Genomic DNA, 22,430 nt, shown 5'->3' on the forward strand with positions numbered 1-22,430 from the left:
ACTCAAGAAACTCATCCACGATACCCTTTTCAAATAAAATATCAAGGCTAGTTTAGGAATTTGAAAAATTGTTAGGGTGCAGGAAGAAACTCCTCATTTTAAAATAAGATATAATTGTGATCCATTTTGGCAAATTCTTTCTGCACCCAATCCTTTTTAACGTGAACCCTGCATAATTTTAGATTTCCAAAAATGCCCTTCATTTTGAAAATGAAAATATGAAAAAGTAGATCTGGAATTGTGTTCTAAAAATAAAAATATGGAAACAAAAATCTAAATGCTATTGTAGATAAAAAAAAATCCGCAATAAAACAAATTCGTTTCAGAAAAAAAATAATCCAGAAACATATTCCAGAAAAGGGGATGTACTTTTATATGTAACCCATTTTATTTAAGAACATTTTCATCTTTTCATACAAAAATTGGGGACAAGCATATGGTGCAGGAAGTAATTGCGATCCATTTTTGACGGACCAATCATAAAGCCCATATTGGTCATAACAACTCGATTTGTCAAAAAATATATACCATATTATATCAATGACAATATATCATTTCATTTTCCACATTTAAATAATTATAAAAAAATAAAAGTAAAAATATGCCCTTTCCGTCCTTCGGTCTACAAAATCCAAGTCCTAAAACATAATTCGGCATTTCTAATTATAGAGAATTTTGAAATCATCTATACAAAACACATTCACCGGCATATCAGTAACGCCATCTTACAAACAATAAATGAACTACAAATATCAGTAATTCATCCTTTCAAGAAGTGCAGGCTACAATGCCTTGTCTACATCAACTACACAACCACTTGATCACCCAAAGAGTATTGTTAGCATACATTTTTCTCTATATTTACTTCTTTCCCTTCTTGCCCTGCTTCTTCTTTTTCTCTGCATGACAGGATAAAAAGGAATCTTAGAAACTAGCTCCATTACTCACTTTATTAATAATTGTTAATTATCCTGATAGGACCTTGTGTATTTAGTCTCATTTTAGTAATATGAAATGTTCGGAGTATTTAAGTGTTTAGTTTCCACCTCTTAATAACTAGCTTTTGAGATAGGATCCCGTAGTGCTTGGGTGCTTATTAATTCAGTCTCTTAGAGAGAGTTACCTATGGAAGATTTTGACCAGTAGCAGGTTCTGACCAACAAAAATATTCAGTGAAGTGTCATCAAATAAAGTGTCGTGGGGTCAAAATAGTCAAGATGTCAACTCTTAAGGACACTACCACGATATAAACTTGGATATTATGGATGCCTAAATCCTAAATCGAATAATATGGGATGTTCGGTGAAGTATTTAAGTATTTGGCTCTCTCTACTTTAAAGCTAGTTTTGGAGAGTGAGTTCTCCAAGTGTTTGGATGCTTAACACATCACTTTGATCATTACATAATCAATGGCGTTGAGATTTGCTTAGTTAGGGACATAATTCTAGCATAATAAGAACATGTTGTAAGCATTCATAATCTAATCTGTGATGATTAAATCATTCGTCTAGTGAGTGGCGTTGAGATTTGCTTAGGGACATAATTCTAGCATAATAAGAATATATTGTAATCATTCATAATCTTTGTGATGATTAGCTCTCAAATCATTTGTCCAGTGAAGACCATAGAAAACCATCTACTAGGGAAGCGTCTAGTAGTGTTAGATTTAGACAGACCGTCTAACACATGTAAATTAATTGATTTTTAGGCTTTGTCTTAACAGTTTTGTATTATTTCATTTCCTAGGTTCCATATATATAAAATTTGATGGATATGGTAGATACACGATATATTGTGAACAAACACTGTATAGAACCTTCCCGTGAATAAAAATTTCTTGGGTTTTGTTCTTATTGTTGATTCAAATCCAACAATTGCCGTTGTTTGTGGGAACAAGAAGAGTCAAGAAGTCTAAGGTTGAAGACACAGTCACCAAGTTTGACATCGAGAAGTTTTCCAAGGAGAACGACTTCGGATTATAGAGAATCAAGATAGAGGCTATCTTGATACAACAAGGGTGTATTGATTCTCTAAGGAATGAAGCAAACATGCCAACATCATTCAAAAAGAGAAGGCTGACATGATCAATAAAGCCAATAGCGTCTTAGTTCTATTTCTTGAAGATAAGGCATTGAGGAAAGTCGCAAAGGAGAAGACTTTTGCATTGATGTGGATGAACCTTGAGTAAATCTTTGGCACTCAAACTCTATTTGAAGCAACAATAGTATTCGTTCAAGATAATTGTGTCAAGAACAATGGTGGAGCAGCTAGTGGATTTCAACATTCTGGATGATCTAGGGAATATAAAAGTGAAGTTAGAGGACGAAGACAAGGCTTTAGTCCTATTTAACGCCTTGCAAAAAACGTTTGAGAATTTTAAGGACGCTTTGTTATTTGGGATGGAACAAACCATTACATTGGAGGAGGTGCAAACCTCAATTAGGACTAAAGAGCTATAGAAGCTTCAAGAATCTAAAACAAACGACAGTGGGTTGAGTTTGAATGTCTTAAAGTCAGGGCTGATAAAAGGTTGAGTGTTATAACTATCATAAGAAGGGTCACTTCAAGGCAAATTGTTCAAAGAAGGAGACGAATGAGAAGGTTAAAAATTCTTATTTTGAGAGGGAATTTGTTGATGTTGTTGTAGTCTCTAATAGTTACGAGTCTACTAGGGTGTTGGAGGAGTACATGTCTAATGCACAAAGGAGTTGGGCAATGGACTCGAGTGCACTCATAACATGTGTTCTGTGAATGAATTCTTTGAGACCTAGGAGCTGAAAAGAATGGTTCTTCTTGAGAAGAATAAAGCCTATAAGGTGCAAGGCATGGAGTTAATCAAGTTGAAGATGTTTGACAACCAGGAGATGTTGCTGCAAGAAGTAAGGTGTGTTCCAGAGCTCAAGAGGAATCTTTTGTCAATCAACATGTTTGATCTTATGAATTTGACAACTAAGAATAAACAAAGTATGGCATGATAAAGCTTCTAAAGGAAGATACTTGTGGAGAAAATCCGTTGTATGTTGTCTAATGCTGAGTTAGGCAGAGAGTTTTGGGCTGAGGCTGTGACATACGCTCAACATCTCGTCAATCGTTTGCCATCATCTGCTATAGATGAAAAAACCCCGTTAGAGGTATGGTCTGGAAAACCTGCAACTGATTATGATTCTTTGCATGTTTTTGGTTCTATTGCATATTATCATGTGATTGAATCAAAGTTGGATCCACGGGCAAAGAAGGCTCTTTTCATGGGCTTTAGTCCTGGAGTGAAGGGATACCGTTTGTGGTGTCTAGAGGCAAAGAAGACAATTATCAGCAGGGATGTTACCTTTGATGAATCTGCCATGTTAAAGAAGGTAAATCCAAAAGGAGCTGATAGTACTCCGCAACAGGTGGAGTGTATCCGGAAGCAGATGAAGTTTGAGCAGACAGTGGTGATCCCAACACAAAATATCACAAGTGACTCTCCTATGGCAGAAGAAGAGTCAGATGAGGAAGAGGTTCCTACCCAAGAATCTCAACAGCAATCAGCACCAATTGCAGTTAGAAGACAGAGACGAGATATTCAGAAGCCTGCTCGTTTCATGGATATGGTTGCCTATGCACTTCCAGTTGTTGATGACATTCCATCCACTTACCCAGAAGCCATTCCGAGTTCAGAGAGTGGTAATTGGGCAGGTGCGATGGAAGAGGAGATGCAGTCTTTGAAGAAGAACAAGACGTGGAAGCTGGCACAATTACCAAAAGGTAAGAAGGCAATTGGGTGCAAATGGGTATTTGCAAAGAAAGAAGAATTTTCTAATAAAGAAGATGTTCGCTACAAGGCAAGGTGGTTACAAGGGCCAAGTTTGAACATTGTTTAGACTCGGTTAATATTTTGCACATTTGAAGTTGGCGCCCGGAGGCGCAAATTTGAAGCACTGTAAAGTTTATTTTTGTTATGTTTTGAAAAGATTTAGGTGAGACTTGAAATTAAGCCAAGATGGAGATTTGTTGATTTTTGGCTTAATCCCAAGTCCCACATCGGTGGGTTCATTGTTTGGGAAGGAGGTTTGAGGGTTATAAATTAAACTCTTCTCCTTCACTGTTATATATCCCAATTTGTAATATCTTCTCTCATAATAATAAAAGTGAGTTGTTTTTGCTGTGCTCGGAGATTAGGCTAAACAGGCCGAACTCCGTTAACAATTTTCGGGTGTGTTTTTTCCTCTTTATCTCTTTTATTATTTCGCTTTATTTATTCAATATTATTTGTCGGGTAGCTCTGTTAGGGTTTTGTTTTAGTGGGAAAATTACCCGTTTTTCCCAACATCTAGCTGGTGTATAGACTATCCACCCATTGCAAAGATGTTATAGAAGGGTTTGTAGATGAAGATTATGAGGAGAATGTTGATACCAGAAAGTCGCTTTCTAGGTATGTTTTTACATTGTTTGGAACTGAAGTTTGTTGGAAAACTTTGCAATTTGTGGTGGCTTTATCTACAACCCAAGTTGAGTATATTGCACTCATAGAAGGGGTGAAGAAGGCACTGTGGTTGAAAGGGATGATAGCAAAGATGGAGTGTGTGACTATACATTGTGATAGCCAAAGTGTTATCCATCTTGCTAATCATCAAATTTATCACGAGAGGACAAAACACATAGACGTTAGATTGCAATTCATGAGAGCCATCGTTGAGTCTAAGGAGGTCAGAATCATGAAGGCAACCTCAAAGGAAAATCTCGCAAATGTGTTTATAAAGTCCTTGCCAAGATCAAGATTCAATCAGTGCGTAGAGTGAATTAAATTTTCGTTTGAGGATAAAGGAAGATGATGTGGAAGCTCTTCCATGATTTGGAGTGGAGGTGGAGAATTGTGATAATTGACTCTCAAATCATGGTCTGGGGTAAAGCACAGAAAACCATCTACTAGGGCAGCATTTAGTTGTGTTAAGTTTATACAAATCATCAAACAAATGTATTAGTTGATGTTTAGGTTTAATTGTCTTAACGGTTTTCTATTATTTCGTTCCCTAGGTTCTATATATAGAGAACTTTATATATATGGTAGATACATTGTATCTTGCGAACAAACTCTATGTATAGAAACTTTTAATGAATAAAGTGCTTTCTTTCCATTTTATTGTTGTGTTTTCTTGTTATTGCGGATTTGAACCCAACAATACGTTATTCATTACACAATGCTATTTTGTGTACTCCCCTTCTTTATATATTGGCTTTATGATGTGTGGTCATATCCCAACATCAAGGTTCTGATAATAGTTGCCTTGTTCTAATCTCCTTATCAGGATTAATCAAACTCGGTTTCATCACACTGAATATGTAAACCTGACTTGATCTTTCGAGTTTGAGTTGAGAGGATTTTTCAATTGGAAAAAAGAAAATTGAATCCAAAGAATCAAACAATTCGACATGCTCAACTCTTAGGGTCAGTTTGGTACTGTAGAAAGAGAGAGGCACATGAAGCAAGACAGTGAAAAATGGTTATTTGGGAGAGTAAAAGGTGAAGAAAGATTTTAAAAAATGGTGGGATCCACAAGGTTTTTTTCCTGTACAATATATCCAAGAAAAACATGAAAAGTTATCATCCACCACAACATAATGAATTATGTTGCTTAAAATACAATCCACAACTTTTTTTATACTTTCATCATTATGGACACCCATAATTAATTATGGAAGTTTGTAAATATATAATTTTGGCTTTTCTAATCATAGTAACAATAAATAAATAGAACAATGTTAATTATTAATTAAACAATCTCAAAATATTAATCTTCACTTTTTACCCTCTATCTTTTCAATCAAACAAACTTAATTTTCATTATATTTTTCAACTATATCTCTTCCTTCCTTTTCTTCATCACTTACTTTCTTTTCCTCCATTTCTTTCCTCTCACCCAAAGATACCATTAAATAGCAAGTTCAGTTGAGAAAAGAACACATACTTAGACACATTAACAAACATAAACTACATTTTAAATGCATATACATATAGGAGAAAGAGCTAAGGATAGATTAGCCACCTAGTTTTCTCCTAGCTTCAGATATTGCAAAGAATTCCCTCCATTCATCGGTTAGAACAAAAACTGGATCATCATCCTCTTCCTCACCATCAAGATCTATATGCTCCAGCTCTTGTGGAATCCTGGAAACCAATCAAAAGTATCAAAGGATAGATCGATTACCCAACCTTGATAGAAAAAAAAAGGATAAATAGAATACTTGATGCAGTCATACTTAAAACTAGGATTCAATTAGTTTCATTGTTTCCTATCTATAACAAGAAAACAGATACGACAACAAATCAAACAGTGCAGAAACAAAAATGTACAGCTATATTTCTCAGGTTAATCATGACTGCATAACAACTAGAATCTAATATTAAGTAACATGAGACAATGTCAGTTGCTGTTATTGTACTCTTTCAGGGCAAGAAAGTACAGTGGAATATGCAAACTAATCATGGTAGTTTTGTATGAAAGAATAAATTCGTATTTTTAAGAGAATGGTGATGTATAGTTCACTTGAGATCTCAAGGGAAAATTCTAATTGGAGAGACAATAGCTGAAATAAGGAATTGATTTACATAACCGTGCACAGTAATTTAAGGTCAGAGGCAGTTTCTTCCATAATAATTCAAACTATTGTTGTTCCTTTATTTCATTCTGGAAATCTATGAGAATCTAGATGCAAGGTATGAGACTTGATTCCCACGTTGGAAATATGTGATTCTGGTGTCAGATTTATATCACCCATACACTCTCCAACTACAAAAACTACCTTTTGTTGCATGATTCTTCTAGAGATTGTAGCAAAAAATTTCATCACGTCTCACAGTACAAAGAAATAAATTGGGTGGTTAGTGGTTAAACTAACATTGCAGTGTTCACCACGGACTAGTTAAAAGACTTATGCACAATCAGCCATTGTCCATTCCATAGTATTACTAATTAATCCTATAAATTTTCTCCGTTTCTAGAACTTCCTACTTTCCGATTAATGAACTCTACTGTAACAAAAAAAAAAAACACTCAAAACATAGTTGTCTGTGGACTGCACATCTTCACTGGGCTGCACATGTTGTCTGATTTGTGTAGTCCACACAAAAACACAAACCATGATGAAGCACTCCTTTAACCTCTCTTTCCCTCTTAAAAACTTTGTTCACCAAATATAGCTTCATCATCTCAAGGCTTCCGTAACCACGATTTTCAATAACAAAACCACAATCCAAGCTCTCTGCAACCACATTAAGTTCGCAATTGCAATCCCTATATACCCCAAATTTCAGTAATTGCAATGCAACTACAACCACATCACAACCCTTCCTATTCCCTCATAAGTCACACTATTCACAACAACTGCACAAGTCACTGCTCTAATCTAAAATATTAAAAGAAAATTACATTCTTCAAGTTCAAATCCCATCAAGCTCCTACAAGTTTCACAATCTCCAAAGGATGTTCCGTTGCGTTTTTATTAAAAGAAAGATGAAACAAGAAATAAATGCACAAACAAAGGCTCCAAAATTCTCCTCCAATCTACTTAAGCACAACCCCCCCTCAACTTCCCTCAAAGAGTGGCCTTATACGGAGAAAGCTAATAACAGAAGAACTTACGGAGAATCAGAAGAAATGGGTTGTTGTTGTTGATGATGATAATAACCATGCAGAGGCAAAAAATTGGGATGCGTTTTCTGAAAGGGAGCGAAACATGGTTGAGATTGAGGATTGAAGAAGTTGACAGCGTGAAAGTGGGGGTTGTGGAGAGCGCAGTGGTGGCAGTGACGGCGGAGGGGGCAGTGGAGGCAGTGCTGCTGCGGCTGATGATGGGTAGTGTGCTGAGGGCATCGCCTGCATCCTTGCGAAGCCATTATAACACTGCAATGTTAGCGGTGGGTTAAACATTTATTTATACTTTTTAACATATAGTTCTATTTATTTTGGTTTTCAAAATATGTTTGTTTGATTTTTGGTTTCTATACAAAAGAAATAGTTTTGGGTTTTCTATATTACTTTAGTTCATCTAAAATATTTGCTGTATATTTGTTTTTGTATCATGTACATTGTTTTTTTTTTTTATTTCTATGAACTATTTTTCGAAGGTTCTAATTCAAAATGAAAGTAAAAAAAAAATATTAAAAACACTCAAACAAAATAATAAGAATTAAAAAAATGTACAAATTTAAAATTTAGAAAAATAATTTACTATTCACCTAGGAAAAAAATCAAACAGTTTCACACACAAACGAACATTTCTTTCAACTTTGGCATTGATGAATAAAAAATTTATTGCAAATCATGTGGGACAAATTTAGGGCTCAAATCTCAGTCAAAACTCAATACACACAATGACGAATGTCTTGCAAAAATTTCATACAAAAAGACCAGGGGAATAAACCGTAGTTAGTCCCAAACTAAGAGTGAACAAAACCGGTTTTTCGAAAACAAAACGTCCTGAATTTTCTACTCTATATCTTCTTTTTGTGATTTTTTGTATGGACATGCCTCCTTAGCAAGGTGCAAACAACATATCAAAGTACTTTTGTGAATTTTTCTCGAAAATTTTCAACACAATGTTGTCTCAGAATTTTTTTTCCAGAAAGTAGGCTGAATTTTCACAAATTTTGGTAAAGGATAACCTTGGTTTGCACAAAATTTCTGAAAAATTCTCATGAAATAGTTTTTTGTTGAAATTCCAAGCAAGAATTTTGACTTAATATGGGACAAAATGCGACAAATTTCACGTCAAACGAATGAGTATTCACCTAGAAAAAAATCAAAGAGATTCACACACAAACGAAACTTCCTTTCAACCCTGACAGTAATGAATAAAACATTTATTGCAAATCTTGTGGGACGAATTTTGTGCTCAAATTTCAGCCAAAACTCAATAAACATAATGTTGAATGTCTGGTAAAAATTTGAGACAAAAGGACCAGGGGAATAAGGCGTAGTAAGTCCCGAACCGAGAGCGAACAAAATTGATTTTCCGAAAACAAAACGTCTTGGATTTTCTACCCTATATCTCCATTTTGTGATTTTTTTATGGACGTGCCTCCTTAGCATGGTGCAAACAACATATGAAAGTACTTCTGTAAATTTTTTCGGGATTTTTCAACACAGTATGGTCCGAAAAAACAATTTGCAGAAAGTAGGGCGAATTTTCACAAATTTTGGTAGAGGATAGCCTTCGTTTGCAAAAAAATTCTGAAAAATTATTGCGAAATAGTTTTTTGTTGAAATTCTATGTAAGAATCTCGACTGAATTTAGGACAAAACACAACAAATTTCACGTCAAACGGATGACTATTCACCTAGGAAAAAAATCAAACAGTTTCACACACAAACGAACCTTCCTTTCAACACTAGCAATGATGAATAAAAAATTTATTGCAAATATTGGGGACGAATTTTGGGCTCAATTCTCAGCCAAAACTCAATACACACAATGAAGAATGTATAGTAGAAATTTCAGACAATAAAACCAGGGAAATAAGGCGTAATAAGTCCCAGACCGAGAGGGAACAAAACCGGTTTTTTGAAAACATAACGTCTTGGATTTGCTACCCTATATCTCCTTTTTGTGACTTGTTTTTGGACGTGCCTCCCTAGCCGGGTGCAAACAACATATGAAAGTACTTGTCTGAATTTTTTCGGAATTTTTCAACGCAGTGTGGTCCCATAATAAAATTGTAGAAAGTAGGGTTAAATTTCACAAATTTTGGTAGAGGATAGCCTTGGTTTGCACAAAATTTCTGAAAAATTCTCCCGATTTTTTTTAAAAATTCAAAGTAAGAATCTCAACTGAATTTGGGAAAAAACATGACAAATTTCACGTCAAACGAATGAGTATTCAACTAGGAAAAAAAATCAAACAGTTTCACACACAAATGAACCTTCCTCTCAACCCTGGTAGTAATGAATAAAGTTTTTTGCAAATATTATGGGACGAATTTTGGGCTTAAATCTCAACCCAAATTCAATACACACAATGAAGAATATCTAGAAGAAATTTTAGACAAAAAGACCAGGGGAATAAGGCGTAGTAATTCCCAGGCCGAGAGTGAGCAAAACCGGTTTTTTGAAAACAAAACGTCTTGGATTTGCTACCCTATATCTCCTTTTTGTGACTTTTTTATGGAAGTGTCTCCTTAGCCGGGTGCAAACAACATATGAAAGTACTTGTCTGAATTTTTTCAGAATTTTTCAACGTAGTATGGTCCCATAATAAAATTGCATAAAGTAGGGTGAAATTTCAGATATTTTGTTAGAGGATAGCCTTGGTTTGCACAAAATTTCTGAAAAATTCTCCCGATTTTTTTTTAAATTCAAAGTAAGAATCTCGACTAAATTTGGGACAAAACATGACAAATTTCACATCAAACGGATGAGTATTCACCAAGGAAAATAATCAAACAGTTTCACACACAGGTTGCAGGTTGCAGGTAGCAGGTAGCACGTTGCAGTTTGCAGGTTGTAGGTAGCATGTAGCAAGTTGAAGGTAGTAGGTTGTAGGTAGCAGGTAGCAGGCAGCAGGTAGTAGACAGCAGGTAGCAAGCAGCAGGTAGCAAGTTGCATGTTGCAGGTAGCTAGTAGCAGGTAGCAGGTAGCAGGTAGCGGGTAGCAAGTAGTAGGTTGCAGGTCGCAGGTAGCACGTTGCAGTTTCCAAGTTGTAGGTTGTAGGTTGTAGGTAGTAGGTAGCAGGTTGTAGGTAGCAGGTTGCAGGTAGCAGGTAGCAGGTAGCAGGTTGCAGGTAGCAGGTAACAGTTTGCAGGTATCAGGTATCAGGTAACAGGTAGCAGGTAGCAGGTAACAGGTTGCAGGTAGCAGGTTGAAGGTAGCACGTTGCAGGTTGCAGGTAGCACGTTGCAACTAGTAGGTTGCAGGTAGCAGGTAGCAAGTAGCAGGTTGCAGTTTGTAGGTTGCAGGTAGCAGGTAGCACGTTGCAGGTTGTAGGTAGCAGGTTGCAGATTGCAGATTGCAGATTGCAGGTAGCAGGTTGCAGGTAGCCCATTGTGTGTAACAGGTAGCAGGTTGCGTGTAACAGATATTAGATAGCGGGTAGGGGGTTATAGGTTGCATGTAGCAGGTTGTAGGTAGCAGGAAGCAGGTAGCAGGTTGGAGGTTGCAGGTTGTAGGAAGCAAGTAGCAGGTAGCAGGCAGCAGGTTACAAGTTGTAGGTTGCAGGTAGCAGGTAGAAGTGTAGGAGGTTGCAGGTAGCAGGTTGGTTGTACCAGGTTGCAGGTTACTTGTACCAAGTTGCAAATAGGAGGTAGTAGCGCGCAGGTAGCAGGTAGCAGGTAGGATCTTGCAGGTAGCAAGTAGCAGGTAGCAGGTAGCAGGTTACAGGTAGTAGGTAGTAGGTTGCAGGTAACAGGTAGCAAGTTGCCGGTAGCAAGTTGCAGGTTGCAGGTAGCAGATAGCAGGTAGCAGGTTGCATGTAGCATGTACCATGTAGCAAGTAGCAGGTAGCAGGTTACAGGTTACAGGTTGCAGGTTGGAGGTAGCAGGTTGCAGGTAGCAGGTAGTAAGTTGCAGCTTGCAGGTAGCAGGTTGCAGGTTGGAGGTTGCAGGTTGTAGGAAGCAAGTAGTAGGTAGCAGGTAACAGGTTACAAGTTGTAGGTTGCAGGTAGCAGGTAGAAGTGTAGGAGGTTGCAGTTTGCAAGTTGTAGGTAGAAGGTTGCTTGTACCAGGTTGCAGGTTACTTGCACCAGATTGCAGGTAGGAGGTAGCAGCGTGCAGGTAGCAGGTATCAGGTAGGATCTTGCAGGTAGCAAGTAGCAGGTAGGAGGTAGCAGGTAGTAGGTTACGGGTAGCAGGTAGCAGGTTGCCGGTAGCAAGTTGCAGGTAGCATGTAGCATGTAGCATGTAGCAGGTAGCAAGTAGCAGGTAGCAGGTAGCAGGTAGCAGGTTGCAGGTTGCAGGTTGCAGGTTGCAGGTAGCAGGTAGCACGTTGCAGTTTGCAGGTTGCAGGTTGTAGGTAGCATGTAGCAAGTTGAAGGTAGCAGGTTGCAGGTAGCAGGTTGCAGGTTGCAGGTAGCAGGTAGCAGGTAGCAGGTTGCGGGTAGCATGTAGCAGGTAGCATGCTGCAGGTTGCAGGTAGCAGGTTGCAGGTTGCAGGTAGCAGGTAGTAGGTAGCAGGTTGCAGGTAGCAGGTTGCAGGTAGCAGGTTGCAGGTAGTAGATAGCAGGTAACAGGTTGCAGGTTGCAAGTAGCAGGTTGCAGGTTGCATGTAGCAGGTAGCAGATAGCAGGTTGTAAGTTGCAGGTAGCACGTTGCAGGTTGCAGGTTGTAGGTAACATGTAGCAAGTTGAAGGTAGCAGGTTGCAGGTAGCAGGTTGCAGGTAGCAGGTAGCAGGTTGCGGTTAGCAAGTATAGGTAGTAGGTAGCAAGTTGCAGGTTGCAAATAGCAAGTTGCAGGTTGCATGTAGCAGGTTGCAGGTAACAGATAGCAGGTAGCAGGTTGCAGGTAGCAGGTTGCAGGTAGCATGTAGCAGGTAGCAGGTTGCAGGTTGCAGGTAGCAGGTAACAGGTTGCAGGTAACAGGTTGTAGGTAGCAGGTAGCAGGTTTTAGGTAGCAGGTAGCAAGTTGCAGGTTGCATATAGCAGGTTGTAGGTAGCAGGTTACAGGTAGCAGATAGCAGGGAACAGGTTGCAGGTAGCAAGTTACAGGTACAGGTAGTAGGTAGCAGGTAGCAAGTTGTAGGTAGCAAGTTGTAGGTTGCATGTAGCAGGTAGCGGGTTGCAGGTTGCATGTAGCATGTAGCGGGTTGCAGGTTGCAGGAAGCATGTAGCAGATAGTGGATAATATATAAGAGGTACGAAGTAGCATGTTGCTGTTGCAGGTTGTTAGTAGCAAGTAGTAGGTTGTAGGTTGTAGGTTGCAGGTTGCAGGTAGCCCTAGAAAATCCTAAAACTCCTGTAAACCTTAAAAAACTCTAACGATTCATACAAACTCTAAGGATCCTAAAAACCCTAGAAACCTTAGAAGCCATGGAAACCCTAAAAACTATAAAAACCCTAAAATCCATAGAAACTTTAGAAATACTAAAAAACCCTAATAACCCTAAAAGCTCTAAAAATAATAAAAATTCTATAAATCTTATAAATTCTATATTCCTTAAAAACCTTAGAAATCCTAAAAACCTAGAAACCCTAAAAACCGTAGAAACCCTACAAACCTATGAAACCTTATGAAACCCTAAACTTCCTAGAAACCCTCCAAACCTTAGAAAACCAAGAATCCATAAGAACCCTAGAATCAGTGAGAACCCAAAAACTGTAAGAATCCTAAATACCATTAGAATCCTATGGTTTAGGGTTTAGGGTTTATTGCAAATCTTGTAGATTCCAAAAACCCAAGAAATCATAAAAACCCTAAAAAACATGGAAATCCAAGAAACCCTAAAACCCCTAGAAACTCTCCAAACCAAGAAACCCTATGAAACCCTAAAACTCATATGAACCCTAATAACAGTAAAACCCTTAAAAATTGTAAGAACCCTAAAAATCGTAAGAACCCAAAAACTGTAAGAACCCTAAATACCGTAACAATCCTAGGGTTTAGGGTTTAGAGTTTACGATTTATGGTTTATGGTTTATGGTTTATTTCAAATCTTGTGGGACGAGTTTGGGGCTCAAATCTCATTCACAGCTCAATACACCATAAGGAATGTCTCGTAAAAATTTCAGATCAAAACGCCTAAGTAATAAGGCGTAATATGTCCCATTTGAAGTTTTTCATGGTAAACTCCAAATCCCAAAGCCTAAACCCTATAAGCGCTAAATCATAGAAACCCTAAATAGCCTAAAACCCTAGAAACAATAAAAACCCTAAAAATTGTAAAACACATTTAACAACCCTAAAAGCCATAAAAATCTAGAAACCCTTAAAAACCTAGAAACCCTAAACACACTAACAACCCTAAAAACTCTAAAAAATCATATAAACCCTAAAAATCTTAAACCCTAAACCTTAAAAATCCTAAAACCCTATAAATCCTAGAAACCCGACGAAATCCTAGAAACCTAAGAACTCATAAAACCATAAACCTTAAACCCTAAACTATAGAAAACCCCAAAACCCCATAAATCTTATAAACCCTAGAAACCCAAAAACCCTAAAAATCATAAAAACCCTAAAAACCACGAAAATCCTAAAAATAGTAGAAACCCTACAAACCCACGATACCATACAAAACCCTAAAACTCCTATAAACCCCAATAAACCTAAAAACCATAAAAATCGTAAGAACCCTAAAATATGTAAGAACCCTAAATACCGTAAGAATCATAGGGTTTAGGGTTTAAAGTTTATGGTTTAGGGTTTAGGGTTTATTCCAAATCTTGTGGAACGAGTTTGGCTCTCAAATCTCAGCCACAACTCAATACACCATAAGGAATGTCTGGTAAAAATTTCAGATCAAAACACCTAAGTAAAAAGGCGTAATCTGTCCAATCTAACTTCTTTGTCAAAAGTTATGACCATTTGAAGTTTTTCTTGCTAAACTCTAAACCCCAAAGCCTAAACCCTATAATCCCTAAACCATAAAAACCCTAAAAACAATAAAAACCCTAAAAAATTTAAAAACTCTAACAACCCTAAAAACCATAAAAATTCTAGAAACCCTAAAAACGTAAAAACTCTAGAAATGCTAAAAACCTAAAAAAAACTAACAACCCTAAGAACCCTAAAAACTCTAAAAAGCCTATAAACTCTAAACCCTAAACCCTTGGTTTGCACAAAATTTCAGAAAAAAATTTCTGAACTATTTTTTTGTTGAAATTCCATGTATAACTCTCGAATGAATTTGGGACAAAACACGACAAATTTCAGGTCAAACAGATGAGTATTCACCTACGTAAAATATCAAATTGTTTCACACACAAACGAACCTTCCTTTCATCCTTTCTTGTGATGAATAAAAAAATTATTGCAAATCTTGTGGGGCGAATTTGAGGCTCAAATCTCATCCAAAACTCAATACACACAATAATGAATGTCTGGTAAAAATTTCAGACCGAAAGACCCAAGGATATAAGGCATAATAAGTCCCAGCCGAGAGTGAACAAAACTGCTTTTCTGAAGAAAAAAATCATCCTACCTTTTATCCCTATATCTCCTTTTGTAATTTTTTTGTGGACGTGCCAACTTAGCAGGGTGCAAACAACATACGAAAGTACTAGTGTGAATTTTTTCGGAATTTTTCAACTGAAAAAGGATAACCTTGGTTTACACAGAATTTCCAAAAATTTTCGCAAAATATTTTTTTATTGAAATTCTATGTAAGAATCTTGACTGAATTTGGGACAAAATGCGAAAGATTTCAAGTCAAAGAGATGAGTATTCACCTACGAAAAAAATCAAACTGTTTCACACACAAAAGAACCTTCCTTTTATCCTTGATTGTGATGAATAAAAAATATATTGCAAATCTTGCGAGGCAAATTTGAGGCTCATATCTCAGAAAAAACTCAGTACACACAATAACGAATGTCTGGTAAAAATTTCAGACCAAAAGACCCAACGATATAAGGCGTAATAAGTCCCAAACCGAGAGTGAACAAAACTGGTTTTCTGAAGAAAAAAAAAAGTCCTGGCTTTTCTTCCCCATATCTCCTTTTGTGATTTGTTTGTGGACGTGCCAACTTAGCTGGGTGCAAACAACATACGAAAGTACTTATTTGATTTTTTTCGGAATGTTTCAACTCAATATGGATCTAGAATAAAATTGCAGAAAGTAGGGGAAATTTCACAAATTTGAAAGAGAATAGCCTTGGTTTACACAGAATTTTTGAAAACTTTTCCCGAAATATTTTTCGTTGAAATGTCGTGTAGGAATCTCAACTGAATTTGGGACAAATCGCGACAAATTTAAGGTCAAACGGATTAGTGTTCACCTAAGAAAAAAATCAAACAGTTTCACACACAAATGAACCTTCCTTTCAGACTTGGCAGTGATGAATAAAAATTTATTACAAATCTTGTGGGATGAATTTGCAAATACTCATTCATTTGACCTGACATAAATCGCGTTTTCTCCCAAATTAAGTTCATATTCCTTAATAGAGTTTAACAAAAAATATTTTGGGAAAATGTTAAATAAATTATGTGCAAACCAAGGCTATCTTTTTTCAAAATTTGTGAAATTCCACCCTACTTTCTACAATTTAATTCTGGATCCATATTGAGTTGAAAAATTCTGAAAAAAATTCACACCAATACTATTGTATTTTGTTTGCACCCAGCTAAGTTGGGACGTCCACAAAAAAAAAATAACAAAAAAGGGATATAGGGAAAAAAAGTCACGACGTTTTTTTTTTTTTTTTTCAGAAAACCTGTTTTGTTCACTTCTTGGATCTTTTTGGTCTGAAAGTTTTACCAGACATTCGTTATTGTGTGTATTGAGTTTTGGTTGAGATTTGAGCCTCAAATTCGTCCCACAAGATTTGCAATAAATTTTTTATTCATCACTGCCAGGGCTGAAAGGAAGGTTCGTGTGTGTGAAACAGTTTGATTTTTTACTCATCCGTTTGACCTGAAATTTGTAGCGTTTTGCCTCAAATTTAGTCGAGGTTCCTACATGGAATTTCCACAAAAAAATATTTCGGGATTTTTTCTCAGAAATTCTGTACAAACCAAGGCTATTCTCTTTCAAAATTTGTGAAATTTAGCCATACTTTTTACAATTTTATTTTGGGTCCATATTGATTTGAAAAATTCCGAAAAATTAAATGCAAGTACTTTCGTATGTTGTCTGCCCCAGCTAAGTTGGCACGTCCACAAACAAATCATAAAAGGAGATATGGGGATGAAAAGCTAGGACCTTTTTTTTAGAAAACCAGTTTTGTTCATTCTTGGTATGGGACTTATTATGCCTTATATACTTGGGACTTTTGGTCCGAAATTTTTAGCAGACATTCATTATTGTGTGTATTGAGTGTTGGTAGAGATTTGAGCCTCAAAATTCGTCCCACAAGATTTGCAATAAATGTTTTATTTCTCACTGCCAGGGCTGAAAGGAAGGTTCGTTTGTGTGTGAAACTGTTTGATTTTTTCCCTAGGTGAATACTTATCCGTTTGACCTGAAATTTTTAGCTTTTTGTCTGAAATTCAGTCGAGATTCCTTAATGGAATTTCAATAAAAAACTATTTTGGGAGATGTTTTTAGAAATTTTGTTTAAACTAAGGCTATCCTTTACCAAAATTTGTGAAAATTTGTCCTACTTTCTGCAAAAAAAATAAATTCTAGGACCATACTACGTTGAAAAATTCCAAAATTATTCACACAAGTACTTTCATATGTCGTTTGCACCCTGCTAAGGAGGCACATCCATAAAAAAATCACAAAAAGAAGATATAGGGTAGAAAATCCAGGACGTTTTGTTTTCGGAAAATCGATTTTCTCCACTCTCGGTTTGGGACTTACAACGCCTTATTCTCCTACTCTTTTTGTTTGTAAATTTTACCAGAGATTCATCATTGAGTGTATTGAGTTCTGGATGAGATTTGAGCCACAAATTCATCCCAAAAAAATTGCAATAAACTTTTTATTCATCATTGCCAAGGTTTTAAGGAAGGTTCGTTTGTGTGTGAAATTGTTTGATTTTTTTCCTAGGTGAATACTCATCCGTTTGACATGAAATTTGTCGCGTTTTGTCCCAAATTCAGTCAAGTTTCTTACGTGAAATTAAAAAAAAAACTATTTCAGGAGAATTTTTCAGAAATTTTTTGCAAACCAAGGCTATCCTTACCAAAATTTGTGAAAATTCGGTCTACTTTCTACTATTTTTTTTTCTGGGACCATACTACGTTGAAAAACTCCAAAAAAAATTCACACAAGTACTTTCATATGTTGTTTGCACCCTGCTAAGGAGGCACGTCGATAAAAAAAATGACAAAAAGAAGATATAGGATAGAATGTCTAGAACGTTTTGTTTTCGGAAAACTGGTTTTGTTCACTCTCGGTCTAGGACTTACTACGCCTTATTCCCCTAGTCTTTTTGTCTAGAATTTTTACCAGACATTCGTCACTGTGTATTGAGTTCTGGCTGATATTTGAGCCCTAAATTCATCCCACAAGATTTGAAATAAATTTTTTATTGATCACTGCCAAGGTTGAAAGGAAAGTTCGTGTGTGTGTGAAACTGTTTGATTTTTTTCCTAGATGAATACCCATCTGTTTGACGTGAAATTTGTCGTTTTTTGTCCCAAATTCAGTCAAGATTCTTAGTTGAAATTTCAACAAAAAACTATTTCGGAATCAAGAGAAAGATAAGCGTTATTAGTTAGCAAGGTAGATTAATTATTTTCTTTAGTTTCATATATATGTGTGAAATGGGGAGGTCATCTTGCTGTGACAAAATTTAAATTAAGAAAGGACCTTGGACTCTAGAGGAGGATATGATGTTGGTGTCTTACATTTAAAGCTTCCGAAATTTTGTGCAAACAAAGGTTATCCTCTACCAAAATTTGTAAAATTGCGCTATACTTTTTGCAATTTTTTTCTGGGACCATACAACGTTGAAAAGTTCCAAAAAAATTAACACAACTACTTTCATATGTTGTTTGCACCCTTCTAAGGAGGCACGTCCACAAAAAAATCACAAAAAGGAGATATAGGAAAAAATATCCAGGATGTTTTGTTCTCGAAAAACCGGTTTTGTTCACTCTCGGTCTGGGACTTACTACGCCTTATACCCCTGATCTTTTGGTCTGAAATTTTTACCAGACATTCGACATTGTGTGTATTGAGTTTTGGATGAGATTTGAGCCCCAAATTCATCCCATAAGAATTGCAATAAATTTTTTATTCATCACTACCAGGGTTGAAAGGAATGTTCGTTTGTGTGTGAAACTGTTTCATTTTTTCCCAAGGTGAATACTCATCCGTTTGACGTGAAATTTGTCGCTTTTGATCCCAATTTCAGTTGAGATTCTTACTTGGAATTTCAACAAAAAACTATTTCGGGAGAATTTTCCAAAATTTTTGTGCAAACCAAAAATTCCAAAATTATTCACACAAGTACTTTCATATGTTGTTTGCACCCTGCTAAGTAGGAACTTCCATAAAAAAATCACAAAAAGTAGATATATAGAAGAAAATGCAGAACGTTTTGTTTTCGAAAAACCAGTTCTGTTCACTCTCAGTCTGAGACTTACTACGCCTTATTCCCCTGATCTTTTGGTTTTAAATTTTTACCAAAAATTCATCATTTTCTGTATTGAATTTTGGCTGAGACTTTAGACCCAAATTAATTTTACAAGATTTTTTAATAAATTTTTATTCATCACTGTCGGGGTTGAGAGAAAGGTTCGTTTGTGTGTGAAACTGTTTGATTTTTTTCCTAGGTGAATACTCATTTGTTTGTCGTGAAATTTGTCACGATTTGTCTCAAATTCAGTCGAGATTCTTACATCGAATTTCAACAAAAAACTATTTCAGGAGAATTTTTCAGAAATTTTATGCAAACCAATGTTATCATCTACCAAAATTTGTGAAAATTTGCCCTAATTTTGCAAATTTTTTCTTGGACCATACTGCGTTGCAAAATTCCGAAAAAAGTCACATAATTACTTTTATATGTTGTTTCTACCCTACTAAGGAGGCACGTCCATGAAAAAAATCACAAGATGGAGATATAAAGAAGAAAATCCAGGACGTTTTGTTTTCGCAAAATCAGTTTTGTTTACTCTAGGTCTGGGACTTACTACACCTTATTCCTCTGATCTTTTGGTCTCAAAATTTTACCAGGCATTCGTCATTGTCTGTATTGAATTTTGGCTGAGATTTTAGCCCCAAATTCGTTCGACAAGATTTGGAATAAATTTTTAATTCATCACTGCCGGGGTTGAAATGAAGGTTTGTTTGTGTGTGAAACTGATTGATTTTTTCGCTAGATGAATACTCTCCCGTTTGACGTGAAATTTGTCGCCTTTTGTCCCAAATTCAGTCGAGATTCTAATGTGGAAATTTAACAAAAAAAATATATTTCCAGAGAATTTTTCAGAAATTTTGTGTAAATCAAGCCTATCCTCAACCAAAATTTGTGAAATTTTGTCCTACTTTCTACAATTTTTTTCTTGGACCATACTGTGTTGAAAAATTACGAAAAAAATTCACATAAGTACTTTCATATGTTGTTTACACCTTTCTAAGGAGACACGTCCATAAACAAATCACAAAAAGGGGATATAGGGAAGAAAATCCAAGACGTTTTGTTTTGAATAACCGGTTTTGTTCACTCTCGATCTGGGACTTACTACACCTTTTTCCCCTGGCCTTTTGGTCAAAAAATTTTACCAGACATTCGCCATTGTGTGTATTGAGTTTGGTTGAGATTTGAGCCCCTAATTAGAACCACAAGATTTATAATAAATTTTTTATTCATCATTGCCAGGGATGAAATGAAGGTTTTTGTGTGTGAAACTGTTTGATTTTTTCCCTAGGTGAATACTCATCCGTTTGACGTGAAATTTGTCGCGTTTAGTCCCAAATTCAGTCGAGATTCTTACGTGGAATTTTAACAAAAAAATATTCCCAAAGAATTTTTCAGAAATTTTGTGCAAACTAAGGCTATCCTCTACCAAAATTGTGAAAATTCGCCCTACAGTCTGCAATTGTTTTCTCAGACCATACTGCGTTGAAATTTTTTGAAAAATTCATAGAAGTAGTTTTATATCTTGTTTGCACCCTGCTAAGGAGGCACGTCCATAAACAAATCATAAAACGGAGATACAGAGAAGAAAATCCAGGACGTTTTGTTTTCGGAAAACCGATTTTGTTCACTCTCGGTCTGGAACTTACTACTCCTTATTCCCCTGGCCTTTTGGTCTGAAATTTTTACCAAGGATTTGTCTTTGTGTGTATTGAGTTTTAAACTGATATTTTAGCCTCAAATTCGTCCAAGAAGGTTTGCAATAATTTTTTTATTCATCACTGATAGGGTTGAAAAGAAGGTTCATTTGTGTGTGAAACTGTTTGATTTTTTTCCTAGGTGACTCATCTGTTTGATGTGAAATTTATCGCGTTTTCTCCCAAATTCAATTGATATTTTTACGTGGAATTTCAACAAAAAAATATTTTCAAATAATTTTTCAGAAATTTTGTGCAAACCAAGGCTATCCTCTACCAAAATTTGTGAAAATTCGCCTGACTTTTTGACAATTTTTCTAGGACCATATTGCGTTGAAAAATTCCGAAAAATTTCACAAAAGTACTTTTATATGTTGTTTGCACCCTGCTAAGTATGCACGGTCATACACAAATCACAAAAATGACATATAGGGATGAAAATCCAGAACGTTTTGTTTTCGAAAAACCAGTTTTGTGTACTCTCGGTTTGACACTTACTATGCTTTATTCCCCTAGTCTTTTGGTCTAAAATTTTTACTAGACGTGAAATTTGTCGCGGTTTGTCCCAAATTCAGTCGAGATTCTTACGTGGAATTTCAACAAAAAACTATTTCGGGAGAATTTTTCAGAAATTTATGCAAACCAAGGTTATCCTCTACCAAAATTTGTGAAAATTCGCCCTAATTTCTACAGTTTTTTTCTTGGACCATGTTGCGTTGAAAAATTCCAAAAAAAATCATAGAATTACTTTTATATGTTGTTTGCACCCTGCTAATTAAGTGATTTATCACTTGGGCGTTATTGGGCTCGCCTGAGCGAGTTGCACGAAAAAAGGCTCAATGTCACTCATCTCTCTTGGGTGAGATTGTGCTCGCTTGGGCGAGATCCCCAGGGGTGTTTGGCTTAGGATTATTTTATCAATTAATATCATAAGTGTTTGTATTTTAATATTATTACTGAAATTAATAATAACTAATTATTTTTTATTTTAAAATTAATTTTTATTTAATAATCTTGTCATTTTAAATATTAATTTGATCACTCTTACGAACATTATTTCACTAAATTTCATTAATTTTTAGATTTATTTGTAGACACAAAAATTTCATTTATTTTTATATTTTTTTGTAAACACAAAATAAAATTTATGTTATTTCTAAACAATTATATTCTAATTATATAGATAAATTGATTTACCATATTCAATTGAATCATACTTTACAAGACATATATACAACTACATAACTCTAGACCTGTTTTCTTGATACTAATCTCATGTAAATTTAATTACATGTGAAGAGATTGAAATGAAATGTTTAAAATAATTATAAAGAAAATATCATTCAGTGATTTAATTCAATTAAGAAACCTTAGAATTTTAGAAAGTTAAAGAAAAAATAAAGAAATTCTGAATTGTAAAGTGCATGGTATAATTATCAAGGCATGTAGAGACAATTTGAATTGAAGAACTGAATTGTTGAAGAAGTTCAACAATGGTCGAATGTAAAAAGTAGAGAAAAAGCTCGAATCTAAAATATTACTCAAGTTTAAAAACGAGTAAAAGATGGTAAAA

At 35.7% G+C, this 22,430-nt stretch overlaps 1 protein-coding gene across 1 annotated transcript; it reads right to left on the reverse strand.

The window, feature by feature from the left end:
• Positions 1-509: 509 nt before the first annotated feature.
• Positions 510-7,900, reverse strand: LOC137819328 (uncharacterized). The gene is made up of 3 exons (XM_068623134.1): positions 7,620-7,900; positions 6,024-6,145; positions 510-899 (listed from the first exon to the last, which is right to left on the reverse strand). The coding sequence occupies exons 1-3, from the start codon at positions 7,871-7,873 to the stop codon at positions 862-864; spliced, it is 414 nt and encodes a 137-aa protein (XP_068479235.1). The 5' UTR covers positions 7,874-7,900; the 3' UTR covers positions 510-861.
• Between the last annotated feature and the right edge of the window lie 14,530 nt (positions 7,901-22,430).

Source organism: Phaseolus vulgaris, chromosome 10, assembly GCF_000499845.2.
Source record: "Phaseolus vulgaris cultivar G19833 chromosome 10, P. vulgaris v2.0, whole genome shotgun sequence".
Lineage (NCBI taxonomy): Eukaryota > Viridiplantae > Streptophyta > Magnoliopsida > Fabales > Fabaceae > Phaseolus > Phaseolus vulgaris.

Excerpts from the sequence above, each read along its gene's own strand:
- LOC137819328 (XM_068623134.1), bottom strand. The coding sequence starts at position 7,873 with ATGGCTTCGCAAGGATGCAGGCGATGCCCTCAGCACACTACCCATCAT. Across the intron at positions 6,146-7,619 it reads CCCATTTCTTCTGATTCTCC|GATTCCACAAGAGCTGGAGC; the intron begins GTAAGTTCTTCT and ends ATTGGTTTCCAG. Across the intron at positions 900-6,023 it reads TGAAGCTAGGAGAAAACTAG|AGAAAAAGAAGAAGCAGGGC; the intron begins GTGGCTAATCTA and ends CCTGTCATGCAG.